The sequence below is a fragment of the Erinaceus europaeus genome, chromosome 12 (assembly GCF_950295315.1).
Source record: "Erinaceus europaeus chromosome 12, mEriEur2.1, whole genome shotgun sequence".
Taxonomy (NCBI): Eukaryota; Metazoa; Chordata; class Mammalia; order Eulipotyphla; family Erinaceidae; genus Erinaceus; species Erinaceus europaeus.
Window position 1 is genome coordinate 49711965 of NC_080173.1, and position 26662 is coordinate 49738626.

The 26662-nt window shown below is 49.3% G+C and overlaps 1 protein-coding gene across 1 annotated transcript in view; it reads right to left on the reverse strand.

The window, feature by feature from the left end:
* Positions 1–6: 6 nt before the first annotated feature.
* Positions 7–26662, reverse strand: part of THRA (thyroid hormone receptor alpha) — a 34791-nt gene continuing 8135 nt past the window's right edge. The window contains exons 2-9 of the mRNA XM_007531023.3: positions 21742–22085; positions 18510–18577; positions 17844–17944; positions 8266–8413; positions 7458–7663; positions 5022–5168; positions 3361–3619; positions 7–1308 (exon numbers count right to left, since the gene is read on the reverse strand). Coding sequence (XP_007531085.1) covers positions 1058–1308; positions 3361–3619; positions 5022–5168; positions 7458–7663; positions 8266–8413; positions 17844–17944; positions 18510–18577; positions 21742–21794 — 1233 coding nt within the window. The 5' untranslated portion in view covers positions 21795–22085 and the 3' untranslated portion in view covers positions 7–1057. The remainder of the gene's footprint in view (positions 1309–3360; positions 3620–5021; positions 5169–7457; positions 7664–8265; positions 8414–17843; positions 17945–18509; positions 18578–21741; positions 22086–26662) is intronic.

The window sequence follows — 26662 nt, forward strand, 5'->3', positions numbered from 1 at the left end:
GGAGTGGAAAGGAGGAATGGGGAGAGGCCCCTGGGGCTGGGCACTTGAAAGGGAAGCTGTGCGGGCAGCAGGGCAGGCTGGTGAGGGGCCAGCTGGCATCCAGCATGAGAGGTAGATGGAACTCAGCGGGCACGAGTGGCAGAGAGCAGAGGGAGTAGTAGGGTGGGGGTGCCAAAGGGGCACGGGTGAGGGTGGGCAAGGCAAGGCAAGGGGGGGTGGCCAGGACCCTGTTGTGTTAACTCACAGCTCTGATTGGCAGCCCTACCCTAGGGGACCTGGTTGGGGGGAAGGGGGCAGTTCTCTCTGATTTGGGGGAGGAGGGACAGCTCTCAAAGTGCATGGGGGTGGTAAGGGGGTCCTCCCCTCTGGCCAGCCTCAGTTAATAACTTAATATCGTCTCTCTCTCTCTCTCTCTCTCTCTCTCAATCTCTCTCTTTTTTTTTCTTTTCTTTCTTTTTTTCTCTCTCTTTTTTTTCTTCATTTATCTTCTCCCCTAGCCTGGTTTCCAAAGTGCAGTAAGAATGACTATAATTTTAACCTCCAGGGGAGGAGCCAAGCCAAGCCTTCCATTGCACCCAGGTAATCTGGGGGTGCAGAGAGGCCCTTTGCCTGGAGGGGAAACCTAGACCAAGAAATGGGTAGGGGGCTCTCTCTTGGGTGTGTGTAGGGGGTGAGTTGGGGGTATCTTCCCCCACCCCACATTCCTCTGTCCCCTACAGTCACTCCTTCCCCTATGGGCAAGATGGCTTGTCCCCTCTTAGTTCTCCCTCCCCTCCCCTACCTTCTTAGAGGATAGGGTCCTGGGAGCTGCAGGACATGGCTTCCCCAGCCTCCCACACTGTCCTTTTCATAGCAAGTTCATTTGTGTGCCCTGTCCCAGGGCTGGAGGCTCTGAGGTGGGGTGGGGTGCAGTGCGGGTGTGTATGTGGGAGCTGAAACTATCCCGGGGTGACAGGAAGGAGAGAAGAGGTGTGGGGTCTCCCTCAGCCCCCAGCTCTGCCCCTTCTCTCCAGGCTCCTCCCCACCAGCTCCGCACACCCTCTGGCCGCCTGAGGCTTTAGACTTCCTGATCCTCAAAGACCTCGAGGAAGAGTGGGGGAAAGAGTTCGGTGGGGCACTCGACTTTCATGTGGAGGAAGCGGCTGGCGTGGCAGGCCCCGATCATGCGGAGGTCAGTCACCTTCATCAGCAGCTTGGGCCAGAAGTGCGGAATGTTGTGTTTGCGGTGGTTGACATAGTGCTCGAACGCCAGCAGGTACGCCTCCTGACTCTTCTCGATCTTGTCCACACACAGCAGGCCTGAGCGGTCTGTGAGGAAGAGAGGGTGAGTGGGTGGCAGCAGGGCAAGAGAGATAGCTTGTGGAAGCTAGGGAACTCAAGAGGAAAAGAAATATACTGTGGGGCACAGGAAGGGCGTCCCAGAGGACTAGGATGTGGAGGATTAATTAACAAGGCCACAGGCCTGGAGAGGTGGGCCTGGCAAGACAGGAAACTTGAAGAGGAGGGGAGTGGCTGTCAGAACAGGCAACAGAGGTAGCACAAAGGGGTGAAGGGGACGATAGATGAGGGAGAGAAGACAGAGAGACAAGAAACAGAACTGAGAACAGAGAAGGCCTGGGGACAGAAGGAGAAAGGGAACAGTCTGGGAGGCTGCAGCTAGAACAGCAGACTTGTATGAAATCCTGAGCTGATCCCCAGAACTATACATGCCAGAGGGATAGTCTGGGTAGACTCTCACTCATGTAAGTAAGTTAAGTTTTTAAAAATATATTTGTCATAGGGAGTTGGGCAGTAGCGCAGCGGGTTAAGTGCACGTGTTGCAAAGCGCAAGGACTAGCGTAAGGATCTCAGTTCGAGCCCCTGGCTCCCTACCTGCAGGGGAGTCACTTTACAAGTGGTGAAGCAGGTCTACAGGTGTCTATCTTTCTCTCCCCTCTCTGTCTTCCCCTCCTCCCTCCATTTCTCTTTGTCCCTATCTAACAATGACAACATCAATAACAACAACAATAATAACTACAACAATGAAACAACAAGGGTAATAAAAGGGAATAAATAAATATTTAAATATATATATATATATATGTTGTTTTAAATTATTTATTTATTCGTTAATGAAAGAGAACCAGGAATGCCAGGGATTCAATTCAGGACCTAATGCTTGAGAATCCAATGCTTTATTCACTGCACCAACTCCCAGATTCCAACAAATCCTTTTTTTTTTCCTTCTATGTAAATGGTGGTCAAGGTTCAATCCCTGGTACCACCATACACCAGATTTAAGCTGTTCTCTGGTAAAGACAAAAACAAACAACAAAACAAACAAACAAAACCAGCCTGGGAGGTGGCACAGTAGATAAAGCATTGGATCTACAGGCATGATGTCCCTCAATTCTAATGTTGGCATTAATTTGCCAACAGTGATACTCTGGTTCTCGCTCTTTCTCATGATTAAATAAATAGTGTTAAAATGTGAATAGTCTATATTAACTCTCTTTTCAGCCACCAGGTTCCAGATACTAGCATGATACCAACCAGATTTCCCTGGACAGACAACCCCACCAATGTGTCCTGGAGCTCCAATTCCCCAGAACCCCACCCTACTAGGGAAAGAGAGAGGCAGGCTGGGAGTATGGATCGACCAGTCAACGCCCATGTTCAGCAAGGAAGCAATTACAGAAGCCAGACCTTCCATCTTCTGCACCCCATAATGACCTTGGGTCTATACTACGAGAGGGTTAAAGAATAGGAAAGCTAACCAGGGAGGGGATGTGATGCGGAGGTCTCGTGGTGGGAATTGTGTGGAGTTGTACCCCTCTAATCCTATGGTTTTGTCAGTGTTCCATATATATATGGCCCGGTTGGAAAGAAAGCATAATTGTTATGCAAAAGACTTTCACGCCTGAGACACTGAAGTCTGAGGTTCAATCCGCAGCACCACCATAAACCAGAGCTGAGTAGTGCTCTGGTGTCTCTCTCTCTCATCCTCTCTCTCTCTCTCTATCATCTATCTCTTTCATTAAAAATAAATATATAAAATAAAGAGGTATGTTATTTAAAAAAATGTGACTAGAAATCAGGTAGAGGGGTAGGAACAAAAGTGAATGAGTCTGGGTGATGGAGATGGGTTGGGACAGAGGGGAACAGTGGTACAAAGACAGATAAGGAACTGGGAAGTGATTAAGAAGGTAAGAGTTAAGACTGAAAACTGGAACAAAGTAGGAATGGGTGATAGAGCAAGGACAGGGGCCGTTCTGGGGGGAAAGAAGTCAAGGAGCAGAAAGGGAAAGAGGCAGGTTCAGGGTCCAGCTAAACTCTGATGACCCTGGAAGCTTCTGGGGCCCCCAGCCAATCAGCAGATACCTGTTGACATTAGCAGCACAGCCTGCAGCAGAGCCACTTCCGTGTCATCCAGGTTAAAGGCAGAGAGTGACTTGCCCAGTTCAAAGATGGCGTCGGAGACTACGCCCAAGCCGCCATTCTTGAGCTGCTCCCGCTTGACAGCCATCTCCCCACTCAGTGTCAGGGTGTCGCTCTCAGGGTCATAGCGGACAGCTGCCCGCAGGGACATGATCTCCATGCAGCACCCCTTCAGGAGGATGATCTGGTCTTCACAAGGCAGCTGCGGAGTGGCAGGGTCACAGGGACACTCAGCATGCCCCTCCCCATCACTTTCCCCTGTGGGTGCCCACTGGAAGCTGCCAGGCTAATAATGGCCTCAGTCAGTCACCTAGATTCTAAACAGCTAACCTTAGGCTATCGACATGCCCTGTATCATTAAACCTTGCAGTTATGTCAGTGAGTTATGCCCCACCACTACCCCTTTCCCCATTGCAAACAAGGAAACCACTGACTGGGAGTTAGGTAATGTGACCAAGATCACATAACTGGTAGGTAGTAAGAAAATCTATCCCCTCAAATTAATGCTCCTTATTTTATTTTTTGCCTCCAGGGTTATCGATGGGGCTTGCTGCCTGCACTAAGAATCCACTGCTCCTGTGGTCATTTTTTCAATTTTTGGATAGGACAGAGAGAAACTGAGAGGGGAAGGGGAGATAGAGAGGGAGAAAGCAGACATCTGCAGACCTGCTTCATCACTTGTGAGGCGACCCCCTCTGCAGGCAGAGAGCCGGGTGCTTGAACCAGGAACCTTGAGCAGCTCCTTGCGCTTAACCCGGTGTGCCATTACCCAGCCCCCCTCCTTACTGGTTTCATATTTTCACCGTTATCATAGCATCACTGCTCCACGATAACTTTTTCAGACAGAGAAACATGGAGAGAAATATAGAGAGGAAGACACTATAGCATGGAAACTTTTTCCTTTAGTACAGTTGGTGTCAGGCTTGAATTTAGCTCATGCACATGACAAAGCAAATACACTACCCAAGTGAGCTATCTTGCTGGCCCCTAAATTAGTGCTCTTTAAAATGTAGACAACTGGGGCTGGGACATAGCTCAGCAGGTGGAGTGCATGCTTTGCCATGCATGAGGCTCTGGATTTGATCCCTGGCACCACACAGGAACACTGTAGGCAGAACCAAGGGGAACTCCATATGGTAGAATAGTACTTTGATATGTCTCTTTCCCTTTCCCTTCCCCTCTCCCTCTCTCTTAAGAAGACAAGAGTTTCAAAAAATTGGGCTGGGAAGGCTACTTTGCAGTATCACACATGCACAAGGCCTTCTGCTCACTTCTTGATGCTGCATATAACAAAAAGATAATGTTAATTGAGAACAATTTTCAGGTTACCTAGAACTGAAATGGCCACTTTGTTTAGTGGGAGGGAGGGCAGGGAGGGGGAGGGCCGGGGCAGGACCGGAGAGGCTGGGTACTGGTACTCAGAGCCTGCTAGTTCTTTAAGGATCCACTAATGCAGTGCGCATGTGTGCAAGCCTGTGTGCTGAGTGTTGACCTACAGGAATCTCTCCCAGCCCAAGGAATCTTGGGTGACCCCAGGTGAATTGCACAAGCAACTTCAATTTGCCTCCAGTGTGGCACTACCTCTCTCCCCATTTGCCACTCACCTCGGAGAACATGGGCAGTTTTTTGGCAAAGTCTACCACACGGGTGATGGCCGGGGTGATGATCTTGGTAAATTCGCTGAAGGCCTCTAGATCCACCTTGTCGCCATCCGGCATGGAGACGATGGGTGACTGGCCAATATCATCTGGCTAGAGGGTGAGATGGGGATCAGCTGGGGTTGCAGACCCCTTCCTCCTCCTCACTGAGGCTCCCTGCCCACCAGGGGGAGCTCCAAGGCAGCTTGGAAAAGAGGGGCCACCAGTACACCCCCCAGGGACAGCTGTGTCCTATCCTGCAGCTTCTCTTTCACCTTGGGGAAGGGAATAAACCAGACCCAGAGCTCCAAGTCAGCTAATAACAACAATGATCGCAACAGCAGTACAAGTAAGGTAATAATAATAGAAATCGGGGAGTCGGGTGGTAGCGCAGCAGATTAAGCGCACGTGGTGCAAAGCGCAAGGACCGACAGAAGGATCCCGGTTCGAGTCCCCGGCTCCCCACCTGCAGGGGCGTCGCTTCACAAGCGGTGAAGCAGGTCTGCAGGTGTCTATCTTTCTCTTCCCCTCTCTGCCTCCCTCTCTTTTCTCCGTTTCTCTCTGTCCTATCCAACAACGATGACATCAGTAACTACAACAATAAAACAACAAGGGCAACAAAAGGAAATAAATATTTTAATAATAATAATAGAAATCATGTTTGCTGACTATATACTGTGTGGTTAGGCACTAAGTTAATGTTTGACACATACTGTCTCATTAATCATCACCACGATTCCATAAAGAAGATATTGGGATGGGCAGGGGAGATAACATGATGGCTATGTAAAAAAAGACTCTCATGCATGAGGCTCCAAGGTCTCAGGTTCAATCCCTATACCACTATAAACAAAGCTGAGCAGTGCTCTGGTAAAAAAAAAAAAAAAAAGGAAGAAGATAATGATAATATTGTGACTACCACCATTTTCACTGAGGCAGAGCACAGCTAATAGGCCCAAGGCCATATGACTACTAAGTGGTAGAACCAGGCTTTGAACACAGATAATTTGATCTGATTTTTAAATTTTTTTACAAACCCATCTGCTTCTTACTAGAGCCTGCTTTTTTTTTTTTTTTTTTTTTGTCTAGTCATATCTTGTCTATAATCAAGGCTTCACTGCTCTGGGATAAATTTTTTTTTTTTCAGATAGAAAGACAGGGAAAGACATTACAGCACTGAAGCTTCCTCCAATGCTGTGGGGCCTGGACTTGAACTTGGGTTGTATGCATGGCAAAGCAGGCACACTACTCAGGTGAGCTATTTTGCCATCCCTGGAGTTTTAGGTATTATTAGTCCTTCCTTCCTTCCTTCCTTCCTTCCTTCCTTCCTTCCTTCCTTCCTTCCCTTTCCACCAGAGCTCAGTTCTGCCTTATGGTGGTGTTGGGGATTAAGTCTGGGACTTTCGATACTTTAGGCATGAAAACCTCTTTGTGTAACCATTAAAAGCTATATGCCTGGGCTTTTAATTGTGCACTGTTCCCCTGACATCCTCTATCAGGAATCAGATACTAGTTCTCTGCCTATCCGCAGCACATATAACCAACTATCCACCTCCTCCCAAGCACTGGTTTGGCTCTCAGTTTGTCTAGCGTTCACCACAATGCTGAACACTTAGCAGGTGCCCCCAAACACTGATACACATCTGGGTCCTTGCCTTCTCCTTCTAGTCCCTGTGTGGGGCAGTGATGGGGGGAGCAAGTACCCTTGCTTACTAGAAATTAGATGAGGAAGGAAGACACTTGTCCTTAGGGAGCTCCCATGGGGTGAAAAAGGTAGGACCAAAACCAGTCAGTGATTGAACTTAAGACCTTGGAGCCTTACATATAAGTCTATTGTGTGTGTGTGTGTGTGTGTGTGTGTGTGTAATCATTATACTATCTCCCCCACCAGCCCAATATCTTCTTTTTTTTTGCCTCCAGGGTTATTGCTGGGGCTCAGTGCCTGTACTACAAACCCACTGCTACTGGAGGCTATTTTTTCCCTTTTTGTTGCCCTTGTTTATCACTGTTGTTGTTATTGTTGTACAGAGAAAAATGGAGAGAGGAGGGGAAGACAAAGAAGAGAGAGAAAGACACCTGCAGACCTGCTTCACCACCTGTGAAGCGACTCCACTGCAGGTGGAGAGCTGGGGGCTTGAACCAGCATCCTTACACTTAATGTGCACTTAATCTGCTGTGCTACAGCCCAGTCCCCTCCAATATCTTCTTTATAGAACTGTGGGGAAGATTATATGAGATATACACAGGAGTATGAAGCAGAACTGCCAAGGCATGGGGGTGGGAAAACAGGGTGTTATCAACTTTGGGGGGTTTCCTGGAGGGGGTAAGACCCTGTGTTTGCTCACTCTTCCCCCCACCACCACTGACTGGACTGTCACTCTTCCCACACCCCTCTCTCCTTACCAGGAATTTCCGCCTCTGCTTCCAGTGGCTGCCCTGGGCATTCGTGCTGCGATGGGCCTCAGTGGCGACATGGATCAGGTCCCACTCTTCAGGAGTGGGCTCCGGGCGCTGCTGCAGGGATCGGATCATCTCCTCCTTCCGTCTCCGCTCCCGGTTCTGCTCGATCAGCTTGCGCTTGGCCACCCGCTTCGAGTCATCTAGAACCACTGTCAACAGAGACACAGCCTGGTGCATAGCGAGTGCTCTCCATAATTCTCTATAGGAAGCTACTCTTTCCAGGGGGCCACGTTGGGAAACATTGAGGGCTATAGAGGTTGAGTGACCTCTCACATCACCTGGTCTGGGCTATGAAAACCACAAGGTTCACATTAACCCCCATCTGGACTGGTCCAGAGGAAGATCATACTGTGGTCTAAAGGGATCATGGTGATGGCAGTTATCAAAGACACCGGTACCTGATCCCCAGTTGAGTAAAAGATGCCCTGGCCAAAGGTGGGGTGACTTCTCTAGGAGTAGGGTGCTCAGGACATCTTTCTACCCAACAATTCCCTTTCTCAGGCCCCCAAGTTGTAAAAGACAAGCAGACACTATGTGCAGAGGCCGTAGAGCAACCCTCAGTCCCTTTTACCCCACAGGTGAGTTGCAGCAGAGCCCAAGACTGAATATTCATGCTGCCAGCAGCCTGACCTAAATTGTCACTCTGCCCCCTGCGTCCCTGCAGGTTCCCTGCAAGGGAGGCTCCATATCTGGGGTCACCCCGCCCTGCCCCCCAGTCTCCTGGCCTGCCTCCCCAAAACCATTCCCTTACAGTCCATGGCCATGCCAACAGCGATGCACTTCTTGAAGCGGCACAGCTGGCACTGATTGCGGGTGATCTTATCAATGACACAGCAACTATCATATTTGCAGGAGTAGGTGGGATGGAGGTTCTTCTGGATTGTGCGGCGAAAGAAGCCCTGGTTGAGGGTGAGGGGGGTGGGGCAAACTGTTAGCATGTCTCTTCCTCCTTAAGTCAAGCACACAGTTCCACTGGGGTGGGGAGAGACCAGTGAGGGACCCTGGCATCTTCCTGACCTGGTAAGCCCAGAATAAATGAGCATGAGCACTGCTTGGCCAAAGGACATTAGACTTTCTGCCTTCATGGGGTGGAGGATTGGGGTGCATGGGGAGTGGTGGTAGAGGTAAGAAGGATGATTTCAGTAGAGAGATTTGGGTCTGGGATGATTGAGGTGTTATGAGGCCTGAAGGAAATGAAGCTTTGGAAGCTGAAGTAATACTTTGTGATCTATCTAGCTCTAAAATCAATACTGATCACAAAACCATTTACATGGCTGTTGCCTGTGACTAGTGCAAGTGAAGTTCAGGAATGGGGGGTCAAAAATCAAGAAGGGGGAGATGGCACCTGGTTCACCTGGCAAAGTGCACATGCTATCATGCAAGAGGATCCGTGTTTTTTTTTTTCTAAAGGGTTTTTTTTTTTAAGACTTATTTATTTATTTATTTCCTTTTTGTTGCCCTTGTTGTTTCCATTGTTGTTGTAGTTATTGTTGTTGATGAGGTTGTTGTTCTTGTTGGATAGGACAGAGAGAAATGGAGAGAGGAGGGGAAGACAGAGAGGGGGAGAGAAAGATAGACACCTGTAGACCTGCTTCACCGCCTGTGAAGCGACTCCCCTGCAGGTGGGGAGCCGGGGGCTGGAACCAGGATCCTTATGCTGGTCTTTGTGCTTTGCGCCGCATGCGCTTAACCCGCTGCGCTACCGCCCGTCTCCCGATCCGTGTGTCTTTTAAAAAATATTTTTTATTTATTTTAATGAGAGAGATACAGAGAGAAATACCAGAGCACTGCTCAGCTCTGGTTTACTGTGGTGCTAGGGATTCAACCTGGGACTTCAGAGCCTCAGGCATAAGTCTTTTGCATAACCATTATGTTGTCTACCCAGCCCCAAGGTTTTTTTTTTAAATATTTATTAATAGGAGGGTGGAAGAGGTAGCATAGTGGCCATGAAAAATGACTTTCATGTCTGAGACTCCAAAGTACCAGCTTCAATTCCCCACACTACCAAAAGTCAGAGCTAAGCAATGCTCTGATAGGAAAAAAAGGAAGGGGATGGGGGTATAGCATAATAGTTATGCAAAGAGACTTTCATGCCTTGACCCAATGTAAAGCATACAACAATGCCTGAGGCTCTCAAGTCCAAGGTTCAATCCCCCACACCGCTATAAACCAGAGCTGAGCACTGCTCTGGTAAAAAAAGAAAGAAGAAGAAAAAGAAAAAGGAAGAAGGAAAGAAAGACAAGAGAGAAAGAAAAAAAAAAAGAAGATAGAAAATAAAATAATGAATGAGGGGGCCGGTGGTAATGCAGAGGGTTAAACGCACATGGTGTGAAGAGCAAGGACTGGCATAAGGATTCAAGTTCGAGCCCCTGACTCCCCAACTGCAGGGAGTTCGCTTCATAAGTGGTGAAGCAGGTCTGCAGGTATCTATCTTTCTCTCCCCCTCTCTGTCTTCCCCTCCTGTCTCCATTTCTCTCTGCCCTATCCAACAACAACGACATCAGTAACAACAACAATAACTAAAACAATAAAACAATAAGGGCAACAAAAGGGAAGATAAATAAATAAATATAAAAAATTAATAAAAATATTTTTAAAAAAGAATAATGAATGAAAACCAAAAGTATCACTCTAGCATTTGTGATGATAAGCATTAAACTCATGACCACATGCTTGAGAGTCTAACACTTTATCCACTGCTCTACCTCCAGTGTTGTGAGGAGACCCAGGTTTCAGACCTGGGCCACCATATGGGAACTCCTACAGGGAAGAAGCTTCACTAGCGATGGAGTGTTGCTGTGACTGATGTCTCAGCTTTTCTTTCTGTTTCTATCCCTCTCTCCCTCTCGTTCAGTGTCTAACTAGAAAGAAAAAGCAGCCCCAGCTATAACTGATGGGGGAAAAAATGCAAAGAAGGGCTAGCAAGTGAACCAGGTGGTAGCACAGTGGGTTAAGTGCACATGTCGTGAAGCGCAAGGACAGGCATAGGATCCCAGTTCGAACCCCCGGCTCCCCACCTGTGGGGAGGGGGGGGGTGGTCACTTAACAAACGGTGAAGCAGGTCTGCAGGTGTCTGTCTCTCTCTCCTTTCTGTTTTCCCCTACTCTCTTGGTTTCTTTCTGTTCTATTCAACAATGACAGCAACAACAACAACAATAATAACGATAAACAACAAGGGCAAAAATAGCCTCCAGGAGCAGTGGATTTGTAGTGCAGGCACTGAGCCCCAGCAATAACCCTGGAGGAAAAAAAAAAAAGAAAGAAAGAAAGAAAGAAAGAAAGGGGGGGCAGGAAGTGCTGGTAAAATAGTTTACTTGGATTTGGTCTGGGAGGTAGCTCAGTGATAAAGCTTTGGACTCTTAAGCATGAGGTCTTGAGTTCGATCCCCGGCAGCACATGAGCCAGAGTGATGTCTGGTTCTTTCTCTCTCCTTCTATCCTTTTCATAAATAAAATCTTAATAAAAAAAAAAAAGCTTACTTGGCTAGTACTCAGTTTTGCCAACACCTGGCTCCCACCACATTGAAAGAAGCTTGGTAGGGGGCCAGGTGGTAGCGCAGCAGATTAAGTGCACATGGTGCAAAGCACAAGGACAGACGTAAGGATACTGGTTCAAGCCTTCGGCTCCTCCAATTGCAGAAGTGTTGCTACATAGGTGATGAAGCAGGTCTGCAGGTGTCTATCTTTCTCTCCCCATCTCTGTCTTCCCCTCCTCTCTCAGTTTCTCTCTGTCCTATCCAACAAGAACAACAACAGCAATGGCAACAATAACATTAACAACAAGGGCAACAGAAAGAAAAAGTGGCCTCCAGGAGCAGTGGATTTTAATGCAGGCACCAAGCCCCAGCAATAACCCTGGAGGAAAAGAAAAAAAAAAAAGCTTAGTACTGTACTGTCTCTTTTTCTTTCTCTCTCTCTGTGCCTCTCTGCTGTCTCACTCTCTACATTCTTTTTTTTAATTATACCTTTATTTATTTATTTATTTCCTTTTGTTGCCCTTGTTGTTTTATTGTTGTAGTTATTGACGTCGTCATTGTTGGATAGGAGAGAAATGGGGAGGAGGGGAAGACGGGGGGGGGGGGGGGGGGGAGGGGGGGCGCTGAGAAAGATAGACACCTGCAGACCTGCAGGTGTGAAGTGAAGTGACTCCAGGCGTGAAGTGAAGTGACTCCAGGTGTGAAGTGACTGCAGGTGTGAAGTGAAGTGACAGGCAGTGAAGTGACTTCCCTGCAGGTGGGGAGCCCAGGGGCTCAAACCGGGTTCCTTACACCGGTCCTTGCACTTTGCATCAAGTGCGCTTAACCCGCTGTGCTACCGCCCGGCCTCCAGCCATCTCTTTTTCTGAATAAAATAGTTGCAATGGTGAAATTGTTTATGTGAGGCACCTGCTTTAATAAGCAAATTGAATCAAGAAGATAATTTGGACGACAACAATAAAACAACAAGGGCAACAAAAGGGAATAAATAAATATTAAAAAAAAAAAGAAAAGAATTTGAGTATGGGGCAGGGAGCTGGCACACACAGTAGCACGCACATGTTACCATGCACACAAACCTGGGTTTTAGCCTCTGGGCCACACCTGCAAAGAGGAAGCTTCACAAATGGTGAAGCAGCTCTGCATGTGTCTCTCTTTCTCTTCCCTCTCTACCTCCCCCTTCCCTCTCAATTTTTCTCTGACTCTACCCAAGAATAAGTAAATAAAATAAAAATATTTGGGAGTTGGGCGGTAGCACAGCAGGTTAAGTGCAGGTGGCACAAAGCACAGGGATCCCAGTTTGAGCCCCCGGCTCCCCACCTACAGGGGAGTCGCTTCACAAGCGGTGAAGCAGGTCTGCAGGTGTCTCTTTCTCTCCCCCTCTCTGTCTTCCCCTCTTCTCTCCATTTCTCTCTGTCCTATCCAACAACAACAACATCAATAACAATGATAACAACAATAACATCAAGGGCAACAAAAGGGAATAAATAAATATAAAAATAAATTTAAAAAATGAAAATATTTAAAAAGACACTTTATCTTTTTTAAAAAAAGACATTAGGTGAGCATGATTTTTTTGTAGCTTTTAAAGAACATATTCAATACTAAGACCTTTGCTTTCAAGAAAAAAAAAACCTTCAAGAATCAAGATAGCAGCAAGAACATGAAGAGCTACTATCTGTTGGATGTTGACTGTGTGCCAGGTCCTTGGGAACCTTCTGCTTCCTTTATCATCACATTCAACATTTGTGGCAACCTAAACGGTAGGAAGTATTATTATCTCTACTTTGCAAACTAGGAAACTGAATCTTGGAGAGTGAACTATTTGTCCAAAGTCATTTGGTGAAATGGGCAGTAGAGCCAGAACTGGTCCTTGAAGGATGGACACTGTAGCCTGAGCTATCAGACTCAGGGGTACATTAACAAAGAACACATAAAAAAGGAGGAGGGTGTGGTCTGGGAGGCAGCGCAGTGGATAAGACTTTGGACTCTCAAGCCTGAGGTCCTGAGTTCAATCCCCAGCAGCACATGTACCAGAGTGATGTCTGGTTCTTTCTCTCCTATTATTTCTCATGAATAAATAAATAAAATCTTTAAAAAAAAAAAAAAGGAGGAGGGGAGCCAGGTGGTGGTGCAACTGGTAGAGTGCACATGTTACATTGTGCAAGGACCCAGTTTCAAGCCCCTGGTCCCCACCTGCAGGGGGAAAGCTTTGCAAGTGGTGAAGCAGTGCTGCAGGTGTCTCTGTCTTCCCCTCTCTGTCTCCCTATCTGTCCATTCCTTTCAATTTCTCTCTATCTCTATCCAATAAATAAATAAGGACAATAAAAAATTAAAAAGGGGGGTCAGGTGGTGGTACACCTGCTTAAGCGCACGTTACACTGTACAAGGACCCAAGTTCGAGACCCCGGTCCCCACCTGCAGGGAGAAATCTTCACAAGTGGTGAAGCAGGGCTGCAGGTGTCTCTCTGTCTCACTCCCTCTCTATCTCCCCTTTCCTTCTCAATTTATGGCTGTCTCTATCCAATAAACAAATAAAGATAATAAAAATGTATATAAAAAAAACTACCCAGCACATGAAGTAATTATCAAAACTATTGATTCCTGGGCTGCACTCCAGATCGACATCATTAAACTGGGGGAGGCAATAGGACAAGTCATCTACGTCTTTTTGGGTGCTCATTTGGGATTCAGATGTCTTTCAGGATGGAGATCTCTGCTTGAGGTTACCCTGTTTGTATTATCTCCAGCAACACAGCTATAGAACTCTAATACCTTAGGAATTTTTGGTTTGTCTGACACTAAGAAGAAAGGAACGTGGTCCAGGAAGTTGCACAGTGGATAAAGTGTTGGACTCTCAAGCTTGAGGTCCTGAGTTCAAATCCCTGGCAGCACATATCCAGAGTGATGTCTGGTTCCTTCCCTCTCTCTTTTCTCTCTCTCTCACCTTCTATCCCGCTCATTAATTAATAAATAAAATATTAAAAAGAAAGAAAGGAACTTGAAGTCTTGACAATTTTTTAAGTACATATCCTGCAAATCCTCAGCATGAAATAACTAAAGTAAAATCTAATTAAGACTCCCCAAATGGAGGGCAGGAGTAGGTAGCATAATGGTTATGCAAAGAGACTTTCATGCCTGAGGCTCCAAAGTCCCAGGTTCAATCCCTTGCACCACTATAAGCCAGAGCTGAGCAGTGCTCTGGTAACAACAACAACAAAAGACTCCCCAAATAGGGCCATAGCATAGTGGTTATGCAAAAGACACTCACGCTTGAGACTTCGAGGTCCCAAATTCAATTCCTAGCACCATCATAAAACAGCTGAGCAGTGCTCTGGTAAACACAATTTCTCCCAGTTAATGGCCTTGTCCTGCTTCCCACGGAGACTGCTGTCCTCCTTTCTAGGCCTCCGCCAGGTCCCTCCTCACTTGTTCTCATCCTTCTGGGTGCATTGTAAGCAACTAGGAGACTGGTCTGAGGCAGATTTCTGGGCTTCACCACAAAAAGTTCTGATTGTATAGAGAAGGGATGAGGTCTGGGGATCTTTATTTACCTAGCGGCGGGTGGTGTGTGAAGCATGTTCAGAAAATCACTGAGAGTGGCCAGGGAGGTGGCTCAGTGGGTAGAGTGCCAGATTTGCATGCTTTGGGCCCTGGGTTTGATCCCCTGCCCAGTACATAGTTGATTGGTGATCTGGTCTTTCTCATTCTTTCATAAAATTAATTAGTAAGTCAAAATAAATAAATAGACAAAAATAAAAATCTTGTGGCACACCGGATAAAGCATTGAACTCAAAAAGGCATAAGGCCCCAAGTTCAATCTTTTGTATTGCATGTGCCAGAACGGTGCTTTGGTTTTCCTTCCCTCTCTTTATCATTAATATATACACATATAATTTTATTTATTGAATAGAGATAGAGAGAAATCTAGAGGGAAGGGAGAGACAGAGAAGGAGAGAGAGAGAGAGACACCTGCAGCCCCGCTTCACTGCTCACAGAGCTCCCCCTATAGATGAGGAGCAGAGGCTTGAACCCAGGTCCTCATATATTACAATATGTATGCTCAATCAAGTGCATTACTGCTCAGCCCCCATCATAAATACATAAATAACTCTTTAAAAAAATAAAATTTCTGGGGGAGTCAAGCGGTAGCACAGCGGGTTAAGCGCATGTGGCGCAATGAGCAAGGACCGGCATAAGGAACCCAGTTCGAGGGAGTCGGATGGTAGGGCAGAGAGTTAAGCGCAAGGACTGGCATAATGATCCCGGTTAGAGCCCACAGCTCCCCACCTGTAAGGTAGTCCCTTCACAGGTGGTGAAGCAGGTCTGTAGGTGTCTGTCTCTCTCCCTCTCTGTCTTCCCCTCCTCTCTACAATTCTCTCTGTCCTGTACAATAACAACAACAATAACTACTACAACAATGAAAAACAAGGGCAACAAAAGGGAAAAAAAATAAATATAAAAAATTTTTTTTAAAAAAGGAACCCAGGGAGTCGGGCTGTAGCGCAGCGGGTTAAGCGCAGGTGGCGCAAAGCACAAGGACCAGCATAAGGATCCCGGTTCGAACCCTGGCTCCCCACCTGCAGGGGAGTCGCTTCACAGGCGGTGAAGCAGGTCTGCAGGTGTCTATCTTTCTCTCGTCTTCTCCGTTTTCCCCTCCTCTCTCCATTTCTCTCTGTCCTATCCAACAACGACGACAACAACAATAATAACTACCACAATAAAACAACAAGGGCAACAAAAGGGAATAAATAAAATAAATATTAAAAAAAAAAAAAGAAAATCACTTTCTTTGCAAAAAAAAATTTAAAAAAAAAGGAACCCAATTTGAGCCCCTGGCTCCCCACCTACAGGAGAGTCACTTTACAGGTGGTGAAGCAGGTCTGCAGGTGTCTATCTTTCTCTCCTTCTCTCTGTCTTCCCCTCCTCTCTCCATTTCTCTCTGTCCTATCCAACAATGATGACATCAATAACAACAATAATTACTACAACAATAAAACAAGGGCAACAAAAATAAATAAATAAGTAAATATTAAAGAAATTTCTGCTTTAAAAAACTGTGGGTGGGTGGTAGCACACCCAACTGAGTGTGCACGTTACCACGTACAAGCCCCCACCCCCCACCTGTAGGGGGCAGCTTTACGGGTAGTGAAACAGATCTGCAGGTGTCTCTCTTTCTCTCTCCTTTTCTATCTCCCACTCTTGCTCTTAATTTCTCCCTGTCCTATCACGTAAAATAGAAAAAGAAAGAGAGAGAGAGAGAAAAAAGAAAAGAAAGGAGAAAGGAAAGAAGGAAGGAGGAAAGATGACTGATAGGAGCGATGGAGCCGTAGTGCTGCCATCTAGCCCCAGCAATAACCTTGGAGACGATAAAATATATATATTTTTATAAAGTGATCTTTTTAAAATTTATTCCCTTTTGTTGCACTTGTTTTATTGTTGTAGATATTACTGATGTCGTTGTTGTTGGATAGGACAGAGAGAAATGGAGAGAGGAGGGGAAAACAGAGAGGGGGAGAGAAAGACAGACACCTGCAGACCTGCTTCACCGCTTGTGAAGCGACTCCCCTGCAGGTGGGGAGCCGGGGGCTCGAACCGGGATCCTTACGCCGGTCCTTGCACTTTGTGCCACATGCGCTTGACCTGCTGTGTTACAGCCTGACTCCCGTCACTAAAATTTTTTTTTTTTTTAAATATTTTATTTTATTTATTTATTCCCTTTTGTTGCCCTTGTTGTTTTTTTTATTGTTGTAGTCGTTGTTGTTGGATAGGACAGAGAGAAATGGAGAGAGGAGGGGAAGACAGAGAGGAGGAGAGAAAGACAGACACCTGCAGACCTGCTTCACCGCCTGTGAAGTGACTCCCCTGCAGGTGGGGAGCCGGGGTTCGAACCGGGATCCTTATGCCGGTCCTTGTGCTTTGCGCCACCTGCGCTTAACCCGCTGCGCTACAGCCCGACTCCCCTAAAATTTTTTTTTTTTTTTTAAAGGATGAGGAGGAAGGGAATTGGCTCAGGTGGTGGCACAGTAGATAAAGTATCAAGCCCTCAAGCAGGAAGTCCTGAGTCTGATCCCTGCCATTGCATGTGCCATAGCAATGCTCTCATTCTGTTCTCTTTCATTTGTAAATAAACAAATTATTACTTAAAAGAGAAAAAGAGGGGGTGGGGCATGTGGTGCACCTGGTTAAGTGCATGTATTACAGTGTGTGTGTGTGTGTGTGTGTGCGCGCAAGTCCCTGGGTTCAAGCCCCTGGTCCTCACCTGCAGGGGGACAGCTTCACAAGTAGTGAAGCAGGGCTGCCGGTGTCTCTCTGTATCTTTCCTTCTCTACCTCCTCCTCCCCTCCCAATTTCTCTCTGTCTCTACCAATAATAAATAGATAAACTAAAATAATTAAAAGATGAATAAAAATAATTTACAAAGGGAAAAAAAAAGGAAAGCATTGAAGTCTGCTTCTGGCAGGTGGTGAGCAGAGCCAACACTCAACCCCTCATACCAAATACACTAAAGGGATAGGTGGCAGCTGAAAGTCTCGAGTACTTCTTGTGTGCCTGCCTAGCACTGTTTTAAATACTTTATGTGAGTGATCTCACTGAATTCTCTCAGCATCTCCATGAAGCAAGTAATATGATTATCCTCCTTTTATAGATGAAGATACTGAGGCTGAGAAAAAGTAAGCATTTTACTTGTGTGACAGAGAAGGGGTCATGAATGAACAAATGAATGAATGAAGAAGAGAAGAAGGATGATGATGTGATAGGTTGGAGGGTGTGTGTTTATAGAGCTGTCTGTGGTGTCAGGTAAGGTGAGGACCCAGGTAAAGCGGAGGGGCAAGGAGCTGGCTGGTCCCTACCTTGCAGCCCTCACAAGTGATGCAGCGGTAGTGATAACCGGTTGCCTTGTCCCCGCACACGACACACTGCTCGTCTTTGTCCAGGTAACTAGGGATATACCCTGGGAGGGAGGAAGGGAGGCAGGCAGGCAGGCATGGCTTGGGCTCTCAGCAGAGAGAGTTTCTAGACTTTCTCCACCCCCCCACCCCTTCCTTCCTGGCCCCTACTGAGCCCAAGTTACATGTCTCTAGGTAGAATCCTTCTGCTGTATCAGAGACCATCTTGTCTCTCCTTTTCTGAAATTACTAAGAATCCCCATTCTGATTGCCCATTCAGTTTTCTCCTCTGGCTGCATCCAAACGTCAGGGGAGGTGGGAGAAGCAGAAGCAGCTCATCTCAGAGGGGTATAGCCCCACAGCCCTTTAGGCCTGGGCCCTGACACTGATGGGGGGGCGGTAGAAAAGAGGGGGGGTTATGGAAGGGAGGAGGCCCCTCAGGACCCAATCCATCCTCAAAGCCCACATGCACACAGAACCCCTCTCACCTCCAGACAGACAAGTCCATCCCAAGCCTCTAGGAGGTTCTGCTCATGGGCCACAGGAGCTGCCGGTATGCCTGCAGGCCCCGGAAAAGGCCTGGCCTGGTGTGGTGGGGTTGGGGGGGGGGGCACACATAGCCGGGCTCACCTGACATGCTGGTTTTCAGGGAACATTGGCCGTTCTTTCTTTTTCGCTTTCCATCTGGTGACCTGGCACTGGAGGAGGGCAAAGTGTGCAGAGTCACAGAGTAGTCTTTGGGCAGTCTCCTTTGCATCCAAGAGGTTTATCTAACCCCCCAGACCCAATGTCCCTCATCTTATGTCCTCATTCCACCTTCCACCCACCAGGTCAGCTGACAAAGCAGAGAAGGGTCCAGCTTCTGGAAGTTGCAGGGGACAGAGATAAGGGGCTTGGCTGGAGCTCAAGTATGTTCAAGGGCCACAACAGGGGGAGAGAGGGGGAAGCTTAAGGAACTATAATCCACAAAGTATCCACATATTCAAGTCTTCAGTACATAGCACATAGGAATGAAGAATCTTAGAATATGATTAAATCTACATTGCCTTTAACACACACACACACACACACACACTCTAAGACCAGCACATGCGAAATCTATGCAGCCTTCCCTATAAACCTACTTGGTACAAAAGCACCAGGATCTACATAGCTATTCAACTTGCAGGGCATTCTTAAATGTTATATGACCTCTAGGTTATGCCCATGTGTTATGTAAGCCTCCCAACGGGCACCTAATAATAACATTCTCCCCCCCCCACCTGATCATGTGCCTGGACTTTCAGGTCAGGTACACATGCTACATCACTATAACACTTGAAAAACATACAACATCCAGCAACCAGAACCCAGGGCCCAGGAAACGAGAACAGGAAGGGGTTTCCAGAGTCACACTGTCCCTGGCCTCCATTTAACAGAGCAGCACACTGGGGCTCTGAGATGCTTGGTGATGCCATGCATGGAGGTCAGAGGCAATATGAAGACCCTGAATCCCTCCAGGCCAGGAAGCAGTAGTCCTCAATCACTGTACACACATGTTCCCAGCTGCTCCACATACATGTTACATAACACTGGTGCACATGTTACATAAGTCTTCTACATGCACCCACAGATTGTATAACCTCTCACACCCACCCTGCATGCAGCACCATGCAGTCCCTCCTCCCCAGTACACTGACACAGTGACCTTGGCCAGGGTCACTGCCACAGACAGCTCTGTGCTCACACCCCCTGGGGACTACCCGGTCTGATTTCCACAACGTGAGAGGGTCAGATCTTTCCCGCCTGCAGGAGGAGGGGGTGTGGGAGAAACCCCTGGCCACCTAGGCCACAACTGAGCTGGTGGCTTCAGCCGCCACTGCACCCACCCTCTGAGTGCAGTCCCACGAAAAGCCACAAGGTGGCGCAGGTACACGGGGGAGGGGAGGGACTGCAGATGGGGGGGGGGGGGGCTAGGAAGGGGCATTCCTGTCTGCCTCCCTCCAGTTAACAGCCATTTGTCCCAGACCCACCTGAATCTGAGAGCAGTGGTGGGGTGTTCAGAGGATGCAAATGAGAGCTATGTTGTGACAGGCCAGATATTTTTTCAGAGTCCCTCTTTCGGAGTAAGGCTTTGGGGAAGGGGTACCCCATGTGCTCAATCCCACCTGCCAGCCTCAGTGGATTCCTCTACCTCTCTGGGAACCCAGACTTGGACCTCAGGGCTTTGCTTGGCCAGGCCTCAGGTCTCCTGGCTCTGAATCTGGTCTCCTAGGCAACGGCCACACTGCTCCCCAGAGCACCCCCTCCCCCACTCTCTCCCTGGCCATAGGCATAGGCTGTGCCCAGCTCCCAGAGCACTATGCCAACTGGGACAGAGCTCTGTACTTTTTGGAGCATCTGGAGGGAATGGCAGAGACCCTCTAGGGTGCTCAAAGGCAGTGTGGATCACAGGTAACCCAACCCGTGCTGTTCCTGTAGCATCAACTCCTCCACGTGTGAGCACAGTCTTCCTGGCTGGCGGTCACTTCCACTTCCTGGGAGGAGCGCCATGGCAATGCCCGCCCCATTTCATGATCAAGGAAGAGCTTGTTGGGCTCCCAGTAGATTCCAAATATAAGCATGGGCCCTGATCAGTAGGTACAGGTGGGGGCCTGGAGGTAGCACATATTATTTGTGCAGGGAAGGACCCGAGTTCAAGCCCCTGGTGCCCCTATGTGCAGAGGGGAAGCTTCACGAGTGGTGAAGCAGCTCTGCAGATGTCTCTCTATCTGTTTCTATCTCCGCTCTCCTCTGAGTTTCTCTCTGTCTCTATACAATAAAATGAAAATAAATTTTTAAAAATACAAGTGAGGGTGGGGAAGAGAGAATAATGGTGATGTAAAAACTCTTAACGCTGGGGCTATGGTGAACTTGGTTAAGAACACATGTTATGGCCGGGTGGTGGTGTACCTGGTTGAGCACACATATTACAATGTGCAAGGACCAAGGTTCGAATCCCTGGTCTCCACCTGCAGGGGAAAACTTCACGAGCGGCAAAGCAGTGCTGCAGGTGTCTCTCTGTCTCTCTTCCTCTCTGTCCCCCCTTCTCTCTTGATTTCTGGCTGTCTCTATTCAATAAATAAATAAAGACAATAAAAAATAAAAAATAAAGAACACATGTTACCATGCTCAAGGACCCAGGTTCAAGGCCCTGCTCCCCACCTGTAGGAGAAAAGCTTCACAAATGGTGAAGCAATGCTGTAGGTGTCTGTCTCTCTCTCACCTTCTCTATCCCTTTCCCTCTCAATTTTTCTCTATCCTATCAAATTAAATAAACTTTAAAAAAAAATCTCATGCCTGAGGCTCCAAAGTCCCAAGTTCAGTTCCCCACCCTACCATCAGCAGTGCTCTAGCTATAACAATGACAACAATAATAATAATAAATAGGTACAGGTGTGTGTGCCCTGAATTCATAGTCACACAGCCTGGCTTCAGACTGAACCCTCATGATCAGAGGTGGTAAGAAGAAGAGAGCAGTAGCAAGTCGTTTGCAGTCCACATGCTCAGGTGAGGGCAGGGCAAGGGAAAAGGGGCAAAAATTAGGGACAACTGAGACTTCCTGGCATTGGCAAAGGGAAAGACCATGTGCCTACTGCCTGGGATTACTCTGCTGTGTATTGCCACCCCTCTCATCAAAATGGCATCTCTCAACTAGGTGTCTAGTTCCCTGTCAATGTGAGTATGATGTCATATCCCAGGCAAAGGCAGGCAGTAGGCTTGCTGGCCTCATATCCACCCCACAGAGGTCCTTAAAGGGCCCACACTCAGCTCTTTGTCACCCAGACAGGTGACCCTGCCTGTTGCCTGAGAGTTGGAATGACTCAGGGGTGCCACCCATTACCTGTTCTCCTCTGGGTCTGACCCACACTCCACCTTGCTTGGCTTCTGTTCCATTCACTTCAATTCCATCCAGGATGCCCTCCAGCACGCCAAGAGACTGGGGTGGGCACGCTGCCCCCCCCACACCAACAGGCCACCCACCCCCTGCCACCCAGGCTCTAGGGCACAGCACCCATGGTGCCCGCCTCAGCACTTGGCCTTTCACACCATGCCCTGCACCCCAAGGGGGGCAGGTGGTGAGAGGGGCCAGGGAGTGGCAGGTGGCAGGGTTGGGGGGCAAGCTGGGTCTGTAGGTGGTCCTAGGCTAGGGGAGTAGTTTCAGAGTCTGGTCCTGTCCAGAAGTCCCTGTGGAAAGAGGAGAGAAGTGGGGTTGTGAAGGGGCCATGAGGGTGCATGGAAAGGATTCCTTTGGTGGTAATATTCTGCCTCCTGGAGTCTGTAACAAGACGGTAGTGGGCAAGGAGGCAGGCACAGGGAGAAGAGCAAGGTAACAGATACCTCAGTTCAACAGGTACAGCAGTCAAGTTTAGAGAGCCACATTATAAACCTCAGACTTGGAACTCAATGGAGGGAAAGAATGAGGTAATCCGTGTACCGTGCATGTCTCAATCCTCACTTTCAATCAAGTGCCTGGCCTTTCCTCTGTGTCTATTCCACATTTGCTATCTAGCCACGCTTTCCTAAAACTCACCAGGATTTTGGAGCAGGCCAGGGACCAGAGACAAGTTGCAGCACAGGCCTGAAAAGTACTTGTGGAAGAAGGGTGGGGTGGGGGTGGCACGAAGGGATGGCTGACGCCCTTCTAAGTGCCTTAAGGGAGACATTAAAAATTCTTTCTAGTTCATAAAATAAATCTGTATTTTTTTTTAAGTCAGAATTTTACTTTGTCTTAAAAAAAAAAAATCCCAGAGGAAAACTGACCTTCCCTATTGTTGGCTTAGTTATGCCTCCCATCCCTACTCACACTTGCTAATGCGACAGAGCTTCCCAAACAAGGTCCCAAATCATACTTCCAATCTGAGAACCAGACTGCCCAGTTGGTTGAGCTGAGCTATTGCCGAGCAGGAGGGCAAGGGAAAGGGGAAAGGAAGCTAGATTGTGCTAACTGAATAGTCCCAGGTGCCCTCCTGAGAAGCACCAGACTTTTCTGAATAAAGCAACCGAATCTCGGAAAACTTAACCATGAGTTCATGGTCACACAGCGAGCAAGCAGGTGGCTCAGGCCTTCAAACCTCAAAACTTGGCTCAAATACCAGCCTGGTCCCACTACTTGGAGTCCAGAACAATGCCAACTGAGGCCTCCCTTCCCCTCTGACCCCAGGGGCAGCCCTGAGACTTTCTCTCCACACGCTCTGGCAGGTGTGGGCATGCAGAGGGGGGCAAAGGGTGCAGCTCCCCACATTCAACCTCCATCACGTGGTTGCAGCATAGAGACCTCACCCCTGGGCCCCCCAGCTCCACCCCCAGGAGCTGATAAGGAGCCAGGGAGGGAGGGGAAGGGAAAGATAAGTCAGGCCACTGGGCAGGGCAGGGCAGGGGCTCTGGGCCTCTGCAGCAAGGAGCTCCCCCAGTGTGGGGATCATGGCTGGAGCACTACAGGGTAGCCCACTCTACTTCTAACAGCCCCACACACCAGCTCTGGACACAAGGGAATAGACTGGAGACTGGAGGGGGACGGGGGAAGTGGGGAGCCTTAGCCCAGGGAGCCGTCAAGAAAGTAGGTCAAGTTTTTCTTGGCTTGTGGAGAAATTCCTGTTATAAATTTATAATGGCGTAGCCAGAGCTAAGGGGTGGAGGTGGGGGGAGGAGAATGAGTGGGTGGGGATGCCCAGGGACTGGGCACCGGGGTCTGCTGCTCTCAGCCAGAGTGGCGAAGAGGGGGCCAGGACAGCCGTGGGGCCTGAGCTGGACAACACAGGGCCAGTTTCTGCTGTGGCCTTTGAGGCTCCGAGACTTGTCTGTCTGTCTGCAGCTGAATGTTTCTCTCTCTCTCTTGCTGGGTCTGGGTGTCTCCGTCTACCCCCCCCAAGCTGTGCCTCAGTGCTTGGCACACCCTGGCTGCGGTGCTGCCCCCGCCTGTCTCCTGCCCACCTGGCATACTGCCACCACTTGTTTACAGAAGCTGGAAAAATCCACTCTCCAGCCTGAGGCCCAAGTGCCCCCAGGGAGGGGAGGAGGCACAGGAGTGGGCACGCTGAGCAAGGGACAGCTCTGGGGAGCAGGCTCTGGGGGCAAGCGGGCATGGCTATTAGCAGCTGTGGGCCAGGTTGAGCAGGGAATGCTAGTGGTAGCCACATGGCCTATGGCTCTGGAGAACCCCCCTCTCCACACCCCAGCACTGCCAGTTGTTGCAGGGTACACCTGGGGCAGTGCCAACCTAAGCCACCATGTTTATTTTCCCTTTCCCCACCCCGGCCCAACCTTAACTCCAAATGTGTCTGGGCACTGCCATGGGCTTGCACGTGCCTGCTTGGGGGAGGGACAGACTCGCTGGCCGCCCTACCTCTATGCTAAGCGGTATGGGGCACTGGGGCCTGTTGGTGCAGCCCAGGCCACGCTTAGCCCCTGGCAGTGGGCAGGGGAGCCAGGTGCTGACCTCACTGCTTGGGGTACCCTCACCTAGCACTGAGCAAGAGGCTGGAAGCCCTGGGGGGTGCCTGTCATCTCTCTAGGGACATACCTGGGCCTCTGAAGCAACACACAGTAAGCAGAGGGCTGAGCAGGCAGGGAGGTGCAGAGCACGTGCACGGGAGCTAGCCGTGGGCAGGGAAAGGTCAGCAGGGCAGGGCAGGGATACCCAGCCTGAAGGGCAGCTTCTCTCCCTTCCACCGGGAGTCCAGCTTAATTCCCCAAGCTCATTTCTGGCACATGCCTTGTAGAGACAGAGGGGAAGGGGGCGGAGCTCTGGGCTGGACAGCGCAAGACCCACCTGCCGGCTGGCCTGGCCACCCACTCCCTCTCTATCAGATAAGTGCCGCCGGGTGGCAGTGTGGGCAAGGTGCCCGAGGCGAGGGAAACATTTCATTATGCTTACGTGCTTCTGCAAGGGGAGAGGGAGACAGAGACAAGAGGCCACTGCGCCATCTATGGGCACTCTGCCAGGTTCCCATGCCAGCTGTCCCACTCTGCAGTGTGCAGACCCAAGGGACACCCTCACAGGACTGATGGGGCAGCCAGAGGGGACTCTGGCCTCAGAATCCAGCCCCCAAATGCACAAAGGACTCTCTTTGAGTGTGTGCACCTGACTCTGGCCCACCTGCCTGGGGCCTCTGAACTTTGTCCTTAAAGCTCTCAAGGAAAGCCCAGCCTTCCTGCTTGCCAGCAGTCACAGAGGGGAGGACACACATAGAGGGGACGAGGAGGTAGGAGAGGGAGGGAGTAAAAGGGATGATGGAGGGAGAAGACCAGGAGGGGCCCTGAAAAAAGGGCTGGGCAGGGATGGGGAGGGGGTGTAAGGGAAGAGTAGAGCCAGGCATGACAATGACAGGAGGGGAAGGAAGAGAGGCCATCAGGAGATGTGGTGAGGCAGAGAGGAGGACAGATGAGGGGAGGAGAGAGAGATGAAGGAGAGGGGAGACAAAGAGAGAAAGGTAACAAAGAAAGATGGGTGGGGGGTGCTTCATGCCCCGCCTCAGTCCCACCCCATGGAGGCTGGGGGAGGGGGGAGAAGAAATGGTTTCCACGGCGACAGCTGGTTCTTGGTGGCCTGGCATGTGGGCTATTAATAGTTCTATGGGTAGGTTCACACCTCCCTCTCCCTGTCCCCTCTGCCTGCTGCTAGGGTGGGGATACATACTCCCCCCATCCCATTATCAGGCACTAATGCCCTGACTCCACACCATAAGGGCCAATAAGGGTGGCGAAGGTGCCTGGTGGCCTCTATCATGTCACTCAAAGAAAAACACACACATAGAGAGACACACACACAGGCGTGCACAGGCAAACACAGGCATCTGTGTGCTGACACTGCCGCCTGTGCCAACCTGGGCTCCCACAAGCAGCCACAAACACCGACAGCCCCAGGGAGCCTGGTATGGATGTAGGCTGCCACAGGCAGGCCCCCAAGTCAAGGAGCACACACTTCTGAGGGCCAGGACCCCTTTCTACTTCTCCAGCCCCTATCTCCCTCCATATACACACACATTCTGGGTACAGTCAGAGCAGGGCAGGTCCCACCCACACTGGATGCTGTCCTGGTGCCAGAAGGGAGTGAAGGCGGGAAGGAAGGTTCTATTTGGCAGGTGTGAGGTGGAGAGGAGCACCCAGACACACGCACCAGCTTGGCAAGCATGAGGTGGAGTTCTGGCTGGACCCCCTTGAGATGAGATTCTGGAGTTTAAAGGCTGTGACCCTTAAGTCTGATCTCCAGGCACTGTGGGTCCTGGAAGGTCAGAGAATGGGAGAAGGGAGTAGGGGATATGACATAAGGGGAAGACTGGTAACTTAAACAAAGGATCTTCTCCCCCAAAGACTATAACAGGAAACTCCCCCCTACAGGTCAGAAACAGAAAGACATAAACAGCAGCCTCGACTTGGGCCAGATGCCCAGTATTAACATCAAAGACTGCTTCCCCACCACCCTCAGCCCACCTGCTGCTCTCTTGTCCCTGCTCCCCACCCCAGGCCATCAGACATGAAGGTGGGTGCTCAAATTAGATGAAACCTCCATCTCCCACATCCACTGAGGAAGGCTGTGCACACACCCATCCCTCTTCCCTTCGAGTCCACACTACTTGGTGCCCACTCCCCACCAATGTCTCTGAGGAAGGGAGGCAGGGAGGTAAAGTTAGAAATCCCCACAACCACCACCTTCAAGCTGGGCCCATCACATTCTCCCCACCCTTCCCCCAGCAACCTCTGGGTAATTGGAGCTGGGGCAGCTAAATGCTGGAGGCATGAGTGTCGCGGGGCCAAGGCACGAT